General features: G+C 50.8%; 1 protein-coding gene across 1 annotated transcript in view; it reads left to right on the top strand.

The window, feature by feature from the left end:
* The window catches only part of ACAP3 (ArfGAP with coiled-coil, ankyrin repeat and PH domains 3), a 118,733-nt gene that overhangs the window by 42,378 nt on the left and 60,558 nt on the right, over window positions 1-15,797 (top strand). Inside the window, exon 5 of the mRNA XM_077837201.1 lies at window positions 10,549-10,607. Coding sequence (XP_077693327.1) covers window positions 10,549-10,607 — 59 coding nt within the window. The remainder of the gene's footprint in view (window positions 1-10,548; window positions 10,608-15,797) is intronic.

Below are 15,797 nucleotides of genomic sequence, written 5' to 3'. Positions count from 1 at the left end.
ACTGCCCCATGAGCTGCCCAGTAGGGGGTGCTGGGTCAGTGCTTCTTACATTACAACCTCTTCCTTTGTCCCAAATGCGTCTCAGCTTAGTCTGCTCGCTGAGCCAAGGTAGCTGATCAGTGGCTGCTTTCCCTAGACTTGAGGCACTGAGCACCCCTTCTTTTCTCTGTTGCCAGCACCTGCCCCAAAATACACACAAGCTCAGAGCCATTAACCATCGGCTGGGCCATTAAATATGAGAAAACAACTTTTGCCTCTTTTTATAGAATCTGGTGAATGTAATTAAATGTGAGAGTAACAAGATCTGCCCATAGCTAAAGGCGAGAAAGGCCTTTGCCAGTCCTGGATCAATAGCTCTCAGCTTCATGGGCGGCTGGACTGAGAGTAATGAGGCAGTATGACGGCGTGTGGAATGATGGCAGTGCAGTAGCCCACGTAGGTTTCCTGTAGCCCCGTGCTAATGGCCATTAAACCACACCCTTGAATGGGAGACTGGTCCCCAGCAACTGCTGATTGGGAATCCCAGCTCCCTGCCATTGTTCTGCCCAGTGGAGTCACTGTCTCCTCCGAATACAGAGCTCCTGCAGAAGTAGTGTAATCCTCCCCCTACATGTCTAGAGCAGAGGCTGTCCTTTATGGCAACCCCTTAATGCTGACTGGCTGCCCAGAGTAAAGTGTGTTCGACACACTGAAAGCTCAGAGCTGTCAGCATCCCACAGCTAGGGAAAGGGCAAGTGTGATGGGACACCCTCCCCCTCCCCCAGTGCCTCTGGTGGAAAGGCTAAGGAGCATTCCCACACTCAGGCATCTGTAGCCTAAAGTGACTATCCCCTAACCCTAGCCATGTCTCATGTATGGTTTCTGGTGAAATTTTATTCAGGCTTGAAGCTACAGGTCAACCTGGCTAGTAATCAGTTCCAGCCAGTCCTTTGGGTAGATACTTACTGCAAGATTTGTTGGGCATGCAAAGGATAACAGAGACACGACCTAGTAATACACAGCTATCCATCCACACAGGGAATTTCCAGCCAGGACTCAAAGCCCAAGAGCAAAACTCATGTCATCAGGACCCCTGAGAGGAAATAAATGTCAGGGAGACACCAAGGGGGTGCCATAGTAGGGCTGACTGAGCTGAATGGGGTCTGCTGATCTATCGGAGTGCTCCAAAAATCCTATTATACATATGAAATAATAAATAATCCATCTCTCTCTCTTGATCTGATTTATCCATGTATCAGAACGGGTGGAAAAACAGGATGTATGTTTCAAGGATTTTTTTATGGAAAGTTCATCCTGGTTTTTTTGTTGAGAAATTTCATTGACAAAATCAAAATGCAGAAAATTTCCCACGAGGTTTATTCCCCGCGTGCCCCCGCTTTTCTGTCTTTGTATCCATCCATCTCCATGTCTCTCTATGTGTCCGTCTATCCACCCCTTGAATGTTCCCCTCTAGCTACCTCATCTATCAGGAATCACTGAGATAAGAAGGAAAAAGCATGCACGTGAAAATGCGGGGGCAATACAGTTATTCGGGTGGAGCCCATAAAGCCCATGTATGGCCCTTTAGCGGCCCCAGGCTGTTTTCAGACTCCGAAGCTGTGGCATTGTAGTTGCTCTCCAGCGCGGTTCCAACCAGCCCAGTCAGTGCTATTCTGTGCCTTATCCCCATCCGGCCTTAAACCGTCCGGTCCATCCCTAGCTGCTGTGGCTACGTCACGGTATCTAGCAGCCGCAGCCGCCTTCAGAGGCGATGTAGCTTCACTGAATGGGCTGAGAAGCATTTCCTGCTGTCAAGGAAAAAGCCACCCAAGCTGTGAGGAGTCAGTGAGGCAGATGCCAGATGTCTTGGGGCTGATTGTGTTGTGTTTAAGGCAAAGAGAGAGAAATATCTAAAGGATGAAAAAGGAGAATTCCTCCAAGCTGCTTGCTCCCCACAGAGCTGGTGGGGCTATGAGTAGCTTCCTACCGCACATGGTGATGTGCCAAACGCATCAGGCTGCTCTAGTGGGAAACATTTAAATGGATGCAGAATTGCCAGCTGACAAAGTGAGTCCAGTAGGATTAGTGTCACCATATCATGACATTGGTGTCATCATGTCACCTTGCAATGACATTTCACCAGCCTCCCCTCCCCCAAATACTTTGGGATAATTTAATGTCCTGTAGGCTATGATACAGCCCCACCAAAATCAGGACCTAGATCAACCAGTTAGAGCAAACGCTCAGAACCCAGGGAAATTCCAGGTTCTCATTAGTGTAGTGAACCACCAAAAGGTTGGTGGTTGGGTTCAGAGATATCCCCACAGATCTGGATTTTTTCTGTGAACTTCTTGAATCACTTGGGGCTGAGAACAAGTTTCCTTGTCATGTTTAGGTACTTCCTACTCCTGGGTGAATAACCTGAGAGGCTTTTAAAGTATTATAGGAACTTCTCTTTGCAATGCCAGCTGGAAGCCAGAAATGCAGAAGCAGTGGTAATAATGTGTGAGGGGCTGAAGCATCTGATCTGGACTTTTTCAAGTTTTAGGTGCCCTTCACGTTTTGGATGTAAGATCTGCTTGGTTCTTCTTTCAGCCAAACTCTATATGTAATCCCTGCTAGCTCACTGGCCTGGAATAAGTCTCTTCCCCTCCTTGTAACACAGCTTGAATGAGAAGGACCTTGCTGAAAAGCAGCTGGGGAGATTTTCCCATTGTGATGGGGCATACCACCAGAGTCACTCACTGTAGATGAAGCAGCTCACTAGGTGGCTTGCTCAACTTCTTGTTGCCCCTCCAGGAACAGTTACTGGGCCTCAGCCTGGGCCTGCTGTTGTTGTGCAAGATGTCTATTCCCTTCTCCCCTTTGCTAGGAAGGCAGGCTCGGTCAACCCACTTCTCCCACCACGGGTTGTAGCATGCACTCACTACTAGCGTGCCCCCATCTCTCAGCACATGGCACTACTGGGGTTCTTCTCTAGTGTCCCCTTGTGTCCTGATTCAGCAACGGTCTGCCCCTTCTGTGAGCTAGCCTCCTGACTAGGTCAGCTCTCAGTCTGGTCCCCTTTCGGGTTTAACAGAACACAAGGCTGGTGTTGTCAAGGGTAGGCCCCTGACTTGGTCAGGTTACTTGGGTTATGGCAGAGAGAGCCCTCCTCCCTGTTCTGGCTTCCCCCACAACTGGGCTCTAGTGAAAACAGTTAGCCCTTTTTATCTGGCCTGCTGGGCTCTCATTGGCCTCTGCCTGCTCCAGGCCCTTCTAGGTGCCAGAAGACCAACTCTTGTTGGTTCTGCCTGCAGCTGATCATGAGAGGTCTCTCTCTAGGCGAACTCTGGATGTCTGAACTTGCTGCTCTTCCTATCCACCTTCTTAGGGCGAGGTGTGCCAAGGTGGTGGGGCCTCTGGCAAGGGGTAGTGAATGCTTGTTACATCCTGTCACTCCAGTGAACAGTATTCTTTAAACACCAGGCTGGATTCACTGTAGCCCAGAAACTCCATCTGGGTCAGATGAGAGACTCCTCCTGTCAGATGGCTTGTTAGGTTTGGTTGCCAGAAACTTGAAAAGCCAGGAAGTAAACTGCGGGAAGAGTCTGACACCAGGGAAGGATGCCCCATATGTTGTAATTGTCCAAACTTGTTTCTTTGTTGGAACAGCCTCAGTCGTATTTGCGTGCTCTTTCCACGGCCACACCCTTGCTCAGCGTGGAGAAATCAGATACCACTAAGCCAGCAGTCGCACAGTGCATGTGTGAAGGGAAGAGGTTTGGATGCCAGGAACAACCTCCGCCGAGCTAACTCCAGTCCTAGCTCTGGCCTGTGGAATAATTCTTAGACCTCAGAGTGGGCCATTCTTTTGGAAAATGTGGCAGTTACCTTGACAGAGTAGCATGGATTAATCTCCAGATTGGTAGGGCATCTATTCCAATTCCCACTGAATCTTTCTGTTGACTCCAGTGGGAGCTGGCTCAGGCCCGGGACATGCTGTGCTGTAGGAGGTGCCGTCTTTTCGATAGAACATAAAACGAAACTTCGGATCGCTTTTGGGCACTAAAGATCCCAGGACACTTTGATCAGGGATGCTCAGCCCAATGCACTGGCCAAATTCCTACTCAGATATTGCATTGTGCCTCCATAAATATCCCTGTCTCTTCTGTTAGATGCAGTACTTTTCAGTTCCTGTCATATAGGTAGTGCAGTGTTACTATTTGCTCTTAAATAGCTATAGTGTCCCACCCCAGAAGTGGCTGCATTTTAGGGATAGGCGGAGTGATTCTCTTGAGTGATTGGCAGACACTTACTTCTGCTTAACTTCTGCCTTGCTTAGAAATCAGTGTTAGTTTCCCTTTCTCAGTACAGAACAATCCTTCCAGCTAATGTACTGGCGGGGCAATATCTTAGCAACAGGGACCCTCTCTATGGAGGATGTAGGCCTCCAAATAACCATGCATTCTGTGTTTGCTGATCCATTCTTGCTGCTTCCAGGATGAAATCCTGGCCGCATTGAAGTAAATGACAAAACTCCCATTGACGCCAGTGGAGGATTTCACCCCAGGTTCATGGGGCTTGTTCATTTCAATACAATTTGCATTTATGTAGCATACAAAGAACACTGCCTGTGTTAGTCCATTTTGTGATATTTAGGATCTACCCCTGGAGTGTAAGAAACATATTCGCTCCCCTTCCCCTTCTCTTGCTGATCCTTGTCACGCAGCACTAGAGCATGTGAGTCAGGCTGAAATCCCAGTGTCTAGGAGAAAGGGCGGGTGACACAGAGTCTGGAAAATCTTAGCCCAAAGGATGCGTTCCAAGCACGCTGGGGGAAGCTGGAACGAGGCAGGGAACAATTCTGTATTTAAAAATCAAGCTCATAAAACCCCTTTTGATTGAATCTATTTATTTGATTTTGAAAATTAAATGGAGGAGCCATTTAGAAAGCTTCCGGCAGATGGTCTCAGCTGGCAAAATTAATAAAAGAGCAGAGCTGGTATCAAAGCAGGCGTCTCTTGTTGCTCAGCTGAGATTTGGCAGGCTTGAAATGCCCAGCTATCATCAGGTGTCCCATGGAGAAGGCTGAAAGTAGAGGTTTTCTCCGCACAGACTTCCTCATCATCTGAGCTCAGGGTGCAAACCCCCGTCTTAATTAGAAAAGGGTTTAGTGGTCAGTCCATATCACAAACCCACCGAAACAACTGGCAGTCTCTGCTCAGGCCAGGAATATCAGGCATGGCTGCAGGTCAGGAGTGAGGGGCATTGGCAGGGCTGTGAGGGGCTCAGGACTGGAATAGTGGGTGGGAGGGGGCAGGCAGCAGGTCAGGAGTGAAGGTCTGAGCAGAGGTGGGTGTGGGTGCTTGGAGGGTGCCCGTTGCATTATGCCGGTCTGACGTTATTTCCACTTAAACCCACCCATGAAAAGTGTTAATCTTGGATTAAAATTATATATATATAAAAAAGAAAAGACCCCCAATCTCCCCCCTCCCCACATATACCTGGGCTGTTCTCTTGGGTGATCACTGCAAGCATCCATTTCCCAGAATCCATCCCGGAGTGATGCCATGACAGCAGAGGGACATTTCTCTTCCCAGTGGCAGAGGCCATCTCCCTAACCAGGCATCAGTGTGCACAGCAATCCTAGTCACCACCTAAACGCAGGGGCAGGGCACCCACACCAAAAAGGGGAGGACAGTTTAGGCTCCCATTCTGTTGGCCTGAGCTCTAAGCCCTGGTGTACACTACAAAATTACTTTGGTATACGTCATTCTGGGGTGTGAATAATCCATCCCCTTGAGCAACGTAGTGATACTGGACTGAGCGTTGGTGTCGACAGGGCTGCGTCGGTGGGAAAGCTGTGGCCTCTTGCCGAGGTGGATGAGCTATGCCGATGGGAGAAGCTCTCTCCCGTTGGCTTAGAGTGTCTTCATTAAAGTGCGACAGCAACGCAGTGTGCCAATGCAGCACTTTTAAGTGTAGATCTGCCCTGAGTAACCCTCGTTAGACACACGCGTGCTTCTTTTAATGCCCTGCCCAGGTGTTAGTCCTGTTCATCAGTCTGAGAAGCTCCATCCCTCCATCCTTGATGCTCTCCACTCAGATCTGCCCCTGTACTGGAACTCGAGCCCCTTGTCCCTCCAGGCTGCCGGTGGCCAGCCGAATGAAGTGGCTTTCCCTTCCCTTGACTTAAGCAAACATGTCCTCATGGTGGAAGCCAATAATGGAAAAGCTCCAGATGTGGGTGCAGGTGGAAACCAGATGGCTTTGTTGCTCTTTGCCTTCCCCTGGACAGCATTAGAAGCCTAGGGAGGCACGGTCAACTTGTAAACATCACTCGGGGAGCAGCTTCATGGAAAAAGTTGTAGACCAGTGGCTTTTGGAGAGTGTTCCAAAAGGGCAGACCGATGCCAAAAGCAGCAAATAATTTACATTGGTGAGCTGGGTGGTCTGGGTCCCCCCGCCCTCGTTTGAATCTGTTCATATTTAGAGGCCATTCTTGACCGTTTGTATTCAGCTAGACTTGACATTCCTCTCGCTTTGTCCTTGGCTGCAGTCTTGTCTGCATAACGAATGTATTTGAGGATCCAGCCAACGCTGCTGCTGAAATCTATCACCCGCAATGCTTTAGGCCTTACAGTAGCAGGCCACACCATAGTCATGGGCAAAATTCACTTCACTACCAATGGGCACCTGAGCTGCCGTGGAGATGGTCCACCGTGATCACCTCTACCTGTCATTGGCAGCTTCCAGGGAAGTCCCACAGCACTGTCAAAAAGTGTCAGGGACGTCTCCTCCAGTGCCCTGGCCGTCATTCCCCATCTTAGTATTATAGGGAGGGAGGGAGAGAAATAGACAGACAGCTAGATGTTGGAAACGGCAGCTATTGCTTCCAGAGTCACTGTGCTGCATGTATCCAACCAAAACTTTGGAGATACGGGTTTGTGAGTCTAATACTGTTTAGTGTAATGAATTCAAATTTCATTTCAATGGGCTGACATGGTAAAAACAATTCCCTTAAGCAAACCTTGTTGGTGCAGTGTTGTGTCTGGTTTTCACAGACAGACAAAGGGACTTAGGAGCACAAATCCTGCTGGAAAAAACAGAGCCGTATGTTCCTAAACCCCTTAGACACTTTTGAAACACACACACCCCCCCCTTCATCTCTAACTGGCCCTTTGCAGAGCTTTTACAGGCCATTACTTGACTCAGTATAGCCTCTGAGATAGGACACTGGGCAGGTACTCAGGACACCTGGGTTCAGGTGCTGGTTCTGCTGCTGGGTGACCATGGGCAAGTCACATCATCTCTCTGTGCCTCTGTCTGCCCATCTATAATATGGGGATAATGATACTGACCTCCGCTGCAAAGCATTTTCAGGTTGAAAGCTGCTAAGAGGGAGGTATTACTGTCTTGTGTATTATTATTTTCATGTAGGTAGCGTCACTCATCCCAAACAGTTTGCAGAGAGCTTCAGGGGATCTTTCAGGGTGACTCAGAGTGGATAGGTCCTGAGTTCTATCCATTTGCATAGGTATTTATCTGGGCACCTGTCATGGGCTCTCTGAAGGTCCCATCTATAAATCTCCCAAGCACTAAACTGTACTGAACTCAATTTATTTGCCTAAAAGGATGGAAGTGTGCCCCCTCAGCTCCCCGGCTAGGCTTTGAAGTGGCATTTCTGAGGGATGGAGGCATATCAGCGTGGGCGGTTAGATCCCTAAGGACCACGATCTTGTCCTCCAACCAAGCTGCCACCTTCTGCAGTGCCATCTGTGTTGGGTGTGAATGTGGCTATGTTAGGAGGACTGCTCCATCCTCTCAGAGCTGGGTACCTGAGTGAGACCAACCCGTCGCATCTGCCCTACCAGTTCTTCTGGTGATTTGTACAGCAAGGTGTGAAAGGCCATCTGATAAGGAAGGGAGAAATGGCCAGGATATGATGCCTCGGAGCATCATGCTAGAAACCCAGGTGGGCAGGGCGGACGCAAGGGGCAGAAAACCAAACCAAACCGCGAAAAGGTCCTTTTACAAGCGGTGGGTTAAGAACATGATTAGCCCGAGCCAGCTGCCTTGCCAGAGCCTTGTGAGAGCTTCCCATAGGCAATGGCTGAGAACATTCCTCTGAACTTACTCTTGGGGCTGAATCAGCCCCCAGTGAAAACAGTCTGGATCTTTTGGAAATCACTTACACGGCCAAAGGAAAGTATTTACAATGCAGCTTCTGGAGACTGCATCCTCAGAAGGAAATAAGCATGAACGGCCTGTATGCTTCCAGGAACAGGGGGTGAATCAGCAGCTTAGGGCAGAAAGTAAAGATAGGACCAGAGGGTTCCCAGTCCATTTATGGTTAGTATGGCAGTAGCGTCTTGGCTCCCAGTCATGGACCAGGCCCCTATCGTGCTAGGCGCTGTACAAACACAGAACAGAAAGACAACTCCCGCCCCAAAGAGTTGACAATCTAAGGATAACGCAAAAGGCAGCACATGGATACAGACAGAGGCTGATCACAGGAAACAAAGAGACATTGATGTGCTCTGGGTCTGTTCACCAGGCAGGTTGAAGTAAGGAGGCTTGAAGTGGGGCCCTTGTCTCACTTCTCCTCAATAGCAGCTCTCTGCAAGATGTTTTACAGTTAGCTCCACATCATAGAGAAGGGCCATAGGTAACCACATCTGGAAAGACTCAGGCACAGGATCAGTGGGCTGATGGCAAATGGCATGGCACGAGTTTTGTGGGTCTCAGCCCAGTTCCCAGGGCACAGATGTCCCTGGCATAAAAACCACTTCCACAATTGGCAGGGTCAGCAGAAAGTCCAAGGGCTGAATGGGACGTAGATACTGAATTCCCTCTTTGCCATAGAGTGGGTCTCTCCCAGGTCAGGATCCAGGCCTCTGGGTGGGAGTGCAGACAGTAAGTGAAACAAGCTTTTCTCTGTGTACAGATTCCCAGAGTGGGCATGGTTTGGAAGGGAGAGAGCCAGGGTCCTGGCAAGAACCAATGAACAATGCCATGTCAGGGGATCATTTGCTGTTGGGCACATCTCCACTCTGCAAGCCCTGCCCGTCTCCACATCTGCAGGGCCTCTGGGTATCACTAGGGAGCCTCTGTCCATCTGGCCTCAATTAGTCAAAGTGCTGCATCATCGAAAGGCATGTCTGAAATGCAAAGGCCTATTCATCATGACGGCAGTGTTTCCATGGGGCCAGGGGAGCAGACAGGCAGACCTCGCCCTGCTGGGACAGTATCGGTTGGAGAAAAGAGACCAGATGCCCTTCAGAACAAGGAGGGGAGATTTTGGATACACAAGAGATATGATGGGTGTGTAGCAGACACTGGTAAAGTGGATAGGGGCCTGGGACCAGTGTGGGGAAGTGAGGTTTAAATGATTGACAGGAGCAAGTTCTTCCTTTCTCCTTCTAGAATTGTGGCTATGCTGCTTCTAGGGGCTCTCTCCTGGCTAGCACAGTGGGCTTGTGCCTAAAGAAGAAGCGAGGGGTGGCATGTGGCTTACTGCATGTGCCTTAGGACAGAGGCTCCCTAGTGATACCCAGAGGCCCTGCAGATGTGGAGACGGGCAGGGCTTGCAGAGTGGAGATGTGCCCATATCCCATTGCTGAAATCCAAACCACTGGGTGCAGTCTGAGGGGACAGTGCTCCCTGCTGACACAGCGAGGAACTCGACAAATGGGAGAGGCGCAGTCGGAAATACAAGCTAGTGAGGCATATGCTGTTACAAGTGCATCCTCTCTGCAAATGACGGGGAGCCGTGGGTGTTTGCATGTTAAGGCACGCTCTTTTGGGAGCTTGTAATGACCCTCTGTGGATCACAGGAGCTCCCATCCAGGAGCCTTTTATGGTGACGGGAGCACTGAATGGGTGGCAAAAATGTATGATGTAAACCAGAACTGATTGTGGTAGTACCAAGTAATGGGCACTTGGCCAGTCCACGGGAGTAATGCCCCCTCCCCCAACCCCCTTCGGATCCCTGGAATGTGAATCAACTGTCTTAATCTAAAATCTATTTCCATGTTCGTGGTCAGCCCTGTTGTCTTTTCTGGTGAGGATGCCACCCGACCCATCTCCCTGTACCCAGGCACGGCAGCACAGGGTCTGATGGAGACATAGACGTGTGTCTGCGGAGTGCAACCCTGCTTCCCCAAAGGTTACATTGGACATCCAGAACCTGGGGATAAACAGGGGAGATGGCCAGACAGCTTTGGGAAGGACGTGTTCTTGCATCCCACGTTAGCCTCAGTCGCTGTAGAGCACTCGCTCCTGTGCCGGCCACCTCTGCGTTGTTCTTAGGGTGGGGAGTGTGCACAGATCCCTTGTGTGGAGCACTGGGTCAGTGGAGCAGGGCTGGGAATCAAACCCCCCCCCCCATAGGATGGAGAAGACCCCTAAGCCTTTGGGCTCAGCCTGGATTCCAAGAGGAGTCAAGCTCAGATCTTCCCCATAGCTTTGTAAAATATGACGTTGTCAGGCCAGGCCGGGTAACCCTCCCAGTGCTGCACTTCTGCCACACCTTAGGGAAAGTTTCACGTTTTCATCTTTTCTTGTTATTTTTTCCTTTTATCTTAGATCCTTTTTGACCAAGCCCAGAGGTCGGTCCGGCAACAGCTGCACAACTTTGTGAAAGAGTGAGTACTGGGTCCCAGCTGGGGCTCCCTGATGAACTACAAACCCTCTTGTGTCTGGTGAAAACAGGATTGCAACGCACTGGCTATGTATATATTCAAGGCTCTGATTGGAGTGAAGGACACATCCAAGGGAAGGGAAGCATGAATCCAATTTGTGCAGTGGGATGGGGTGACCCCTGCTGCTGTTGTGCTGTCACGGGGGAGGCTCCTAGTTCTGGGTGCAAGCCAGGCCCCGCTGAGTTTAAAATGTCAAGCTGGACATGAAACAAAACCCTAGATCTGAGCATCCCCAAACTGTGTGAAAGTTCAGTTCCGGATCCACACTTTACGAGCTGACTCCTATCATCATACTGGGGCACACTGACCCCCCCCAGCTCAAACACCCCCAAAAGTCCAGATCTGTGCAGCACGGATCCAACACCACCCCTGGTAGGAAGCCCTTTGAGCCAAGCCTGGTTTGGTCACTGCTGCCACCCCAACTGGATGAGGTGGAGAATTTGCTTAGTCCGTCATCTACATTGATATGGCTTTTAAAGCACAGATCAGTGCCCAGCTGTCTGCCAAAATCCATGCAGACACTTCCCCCAAGGTCTTCACTTCAGAATCCTGCTGCCTCATTAAATTCTAAGCTTCTAACAGGGCACCCGTATCCTCCAAAATCAATCCCCACCTCCCAGGACACCTTTGGTGTGTCCGAGGCAGTAAATGGAGCCTGTAGACGTCTGTTGCACATAAACTTTGCAGGTAGGGGGGACGGGCGCTATCTGCCTGCGGAGGAAGCAGACTTCTCATGGGAGAGATCAGCCAGTCATGCAATCATTGCATCACCACCATTTGAAATCTCGTGAGGACACTGGCACCGTCGAATCCACGCCTGTCTCCTAGCCCCCAGTTGGGTAAGATTTGGAGTCAGCCATCCCCCAGCCCTTATAAAATGGAACGTAACCCCTTCCCCTGCCCTGATGCCACATGGCCAGCTGTTCTGACTCGTCAGTCTGAGGCCCGGCTGCCTCGTTCCTTTACACCCGTGCAAAGCGGATGTAAAACACACACACCCGTGTGTGTGTGTGAGAGTCAGAGGATACGTTGTAGTTCGGCCACACAGCAGGTGCGAAGTAGAGGAGAATCAGGGCCAGGAATCATCAGGATGTGGAGGGCCTGCAACTTAGCTCAAGTCTATTTCAACCTGCTCTTTCCCTTGGGTGGGGGAAACAGCATCTCTTCTGTCCGTGTAGGCTGTCCTCACCCCCTCCTCTGAGTGCCCACGCAGCCCGTGGGCAGGTACCAAGTGCAGCGTGAGATCCCAAATCAGCTGAATATAGGTCAGCGAGGCAATGGCGGCCTTCAGCTAAGCGGGAGCTTGTTTCCATGGGAACAGGTAATTGAGTGCGAATCCGTCAGCAGCTGTGGATGGTTGGGTGGTGGGGGGACCCACAGTTACCCCCCCCCCCGAAGCACTCCCCTCCATCTCTGTCCAATCATTTCTCTGATGAGCTCAGATTTAATCTGCTTAAATCCTGGCAGCCGGAAGGGGGAATTTCACCTTCATTTTGGGGCTGTCGCCGCGTCAGTGTATTTGCGTTTTATTCTCCCTTTGTCGCACCCATCAGACCCTCACTGTCACAGGCTTCGGCGCTTTGATCTTCAAATTGCTATTGTTTATTTGAAATTGGTTCTGCAGTTGGGATCATTTTAAAGACCTCCCCCCAGGACCACGTCGGCAGTTTCCTGGCTGTGAAAAGGAAGCAACAGCAGCTATGCCATGTATAGTTTTAAACACAGCCTGCAGCTAGCCCTTCTCACCCCTTGACATTGCTGCGTGATTGCACTTGGTGCTGGCTTGACAGCCATGGAGCCTGAAGGCCTCTGTTTATCTCGGGGTCAGGCCCAATATGCACAATGCCAGGGCAAGTCCTGCCCCACTCATGTGCCTCCGTCTCCACGTGGAGGGGCCAAGCCCTTGGGACGAGAGGAGAGTTCAGTCCTGCCGGCCTGGCACTTGCAACCCCCCTAAACCTGTCCCGTGATGCCTGGGTTCAGAAACACTGAACTAGGTAAATATCTAGTTGAGTTGATGCACCCCCAGGAAGACCTCTGCGTACCCCCAGGGGTGCACATACCCCTGGCTGAGAACCACCGACCTAGGGCATGTTTACATTGCATCAGGGAACCTGCCTCCTAACCCAGGTAGACAGACACAGGCCAGCTCAAACAGAGCTAAAAATAGCGGTGTGGACATATCCCTCTGTGGGGGGGAGGGATCGCTCAGTGGTGTGAGCATTGGCCTGCTAAACCCAGGGTTGTGAGTTCAATCCTTGAGGGGGCCATTTAGGGATCTGGGGCAAAAATTGGGGATTGATCCTGCTTTGAGCAGGGGGTTGGACTAGATGACCTCCTGAGGTCCCTTCCAACCCTGATATTCTATGACATTGTGTCATGGGCTAGCCATCTGAGTATGCTCCAGCCCCCTGTCCTGGATCCATACTTGGGTGGTGAGCCCAGGCTGCAATGTCCACACTGCCAATTTTAGCACGCTAGCTCAAGCGGAGCTAGAGCGTGTCCATGGGCTGGAAGGCTCGCTCCAGCTGCGGTGCAGCCGTATACTGAGAGGCGAAATACTTTCAGTTCCATCACCCAAATCTCAGCCTGGCTCAGCTCCCTGCACACCACCTCCCTCAGAGAGTCCTTGCTAAGTGGGAGCTTTGTTTGTCAGAAGCCTTGTGATGTACTAGGAAAGGGAATGACCTTCTGTGGCCCTCCACCATCCCCAACCTAATATTTTGGCTCTGCGGGCCAGAGATTTCACCCTTCTCTCCTCATCACTAGCCTCCCAGCAGGAGCTGAGTGGATCCAGTCTCATGCGTAATCTGACTGATGCTGGGAAGGAAGCCGTGGGAGGGGCACACTGTTAAGAAATCAGGGGTTGCAAGAAGCCTCAGCTGAACAGAAATATTGTCCCAAGACAGGGTTGGCAGGAGAATCAGGGGTTTCTTGTAGGTAAATGAGACGGAAAAACACTAGCCATCTGTGAGCTCTCCAGCTGAAAGACCATCTCCAGTTCCACTTCTCTGTAACAGCTTGGGCCATCCCCACCCACCCCCTTGCCTGCCTGGTGTGGTGCTGAGGGTGTGCCACATCTTAATTCCCCCCCAGTTGGGGCACCAATAAAATTCGCTTTAACAGCCTGGGTCAAGGAGAAGCCAACACACACTCACCAAAGAGCATGTCCCCTTTTAATAAGGTTTCAGGACAGAAGCAATGACAATAGACAGTTCATCAGGACCCTGGTTCAGAGCTCCCCAACTTCAAGTCCATCAAAGCACGTCTCTGGCTGGTTTTCTGCAGCCTGAGCAAGACACCACTGCCCATTGCAGCCTGCAGAGCTTCTGCTGCTCTGCTTCCTGTTCCTCTTTAAATAGCCCAGTCCTGGGGTGGGGTGGGGCAAGGCAAGGCTTCCTTGTTTACCTATAGGCTGTAGGCTCCAGCCTGCCCCTCCTGCATGCCCTCCCATGGACTCCTACCCGTTTCTAATGTGCATAGACGTTGAAGGGCCAATAGCTCTTTGCAACGCCAGCTATGGGTTGCCTGGCAGGTGACACCCTTGCTGCAAAGTAGGAAAAATCACCTGATTTCCCCATCCCCAACTCAGAAAGCCCCGAGAAATGCTTCCTCTCTTGCCATGCCCCGCTCCGTGCAATGCCAGCAGCCCTTCTCCGGCTTCCACACAGCTGGGCCTCTTGTGCTAAATGGGTCCAACTCCTCCACTCTCTGCCGGGTCCCTTGGAAGTCTGTGGCTGGAACCTCAGAGTCCATGTGGCTTATTACCTGTGCAGCTGGGCTGAGGGTGGGGTAAAGAGACATCAGCCATACTCCCCTCCCTCTCTCCTTTGCTAAGCATCCTGGCGGGAGGGGAAGCCACACCATTCATTTTTAGCATTGGCTCAGGAGGGAGCTTGTTGGCAGCCATAATAATAGCTGGGTAGAAAGCCTGACGCCAGCTGTTGGGCTGGTGAGAGCCCGTGCCACTTGGCCACACCGAGCCCACTGGCCAGAGCCCAGCAGGGATAATAATAGAGGCCGAGGGGACATTTTTAAGCTCAGGAAGGGATTGTTTTCACGGTGAAGTTTGTGGCACTTGAAATTCAGCAGATGAGCGTGCGCGGGTGTGTTTCTGTGTCACAGAGCGAGAGAGAACGGGAGCAGGCCATGTTTGTGCGTGGGTGTCATAGTGAGCCCTTCCAGCGTGAGGGGCAGAGAGGAGTGAAGTTGAGGGCCTGTTGTTCATCCTTCGGGTTTGAAGAGGACCATGACCTCACGGGTTGGTTTGGTTTCTGCAAATAAGTGAGTGGCTGCTCAGGCCACCTGAGCAGTCTGTGGCGCCCTGAACAAGAGATGCCGCTGTGGGTGACTTGATTAACAGCGGACATGCGGCTGCTGAGAGATTTATACTGCTGGCGCTTCTGCTCTGCCTCAGACGGTAGCTCCAGTCTCGAGGAGACTCCCATGTTTCCCCTGTATATGCAGAGTCCGTTTCTCCTGGTTTCTATGTCTGTCTTTCTTAAAGCAACAGGGCGGTGAAAACTTTTCGAGAATTAGGAAAAGCTTATAAAGGTTGTTGGGATGGGGGTGGGGCTGCAGGGGCAGGGGCGGTTATTATGCAGCTATTTGTATTTCATTGACTAGATTTCAAGTTGAAGGTGTTTTTAAGGCCCCTTGGTACTTTTGGCAGGAATCAAAATCCATATCAGGGTAGTTTCCGCTGGTTATAGTATTTTCCTTCACCTCCTGCCCTAAAGAGTTGTGTGGCTGAGCAGTGTGGAACAGGAGCTGTTTTCCAACCCAGAAGTGTCTGCATTTCAGCGATGGGTAAAGTGATTCCTGTCTTTGCAGAGCATTGAAACACAAATGCATTTTGTGTAAGCATCTAACGTGGTGTAATTATTGTAAACAAGCCAGCATTTCAACGTGGACTGTGCTGGGTAATGCCATACCTGAGATGTGTGAGGACACGGAAGTACTTGAACACAAGGTAGTGAGCTTGCCCTGTGCCCAACAGGAGGCAGGGTGGTCCAGGACAAAGGGTGTTGGACTGGAACTTAGAAAACCTGGGTTCTAGTTACTGGCTCTGCCACTGATTTGCTGTGTGACCTTGGGTGAGTCACTTTGTTTCCTCTCCACCCTTTATCTCTC

The sequence above is a fragment of the Eretmochelys imbricata genome, chromosome 18 (genome assembly GCF_965152235.1).
Source record: "Eretmochelys imbricata isolate rEreImb1 chromosome 18, rEreImb1.hap1, whole genome shotgun sequence".
NCBI classification, from domain to species: domain Eukaryota; kingdom Metazoa; phylum Chordata; order Testudines; family Cheloniidae; genus Eretmochelys; species Eretmochelys imbricata.
The sequence above is the reverse complement of the archived record's forward strand: the minus strand, read 5'-3'. Positions and strand labels throughout refer to the sequence as shown.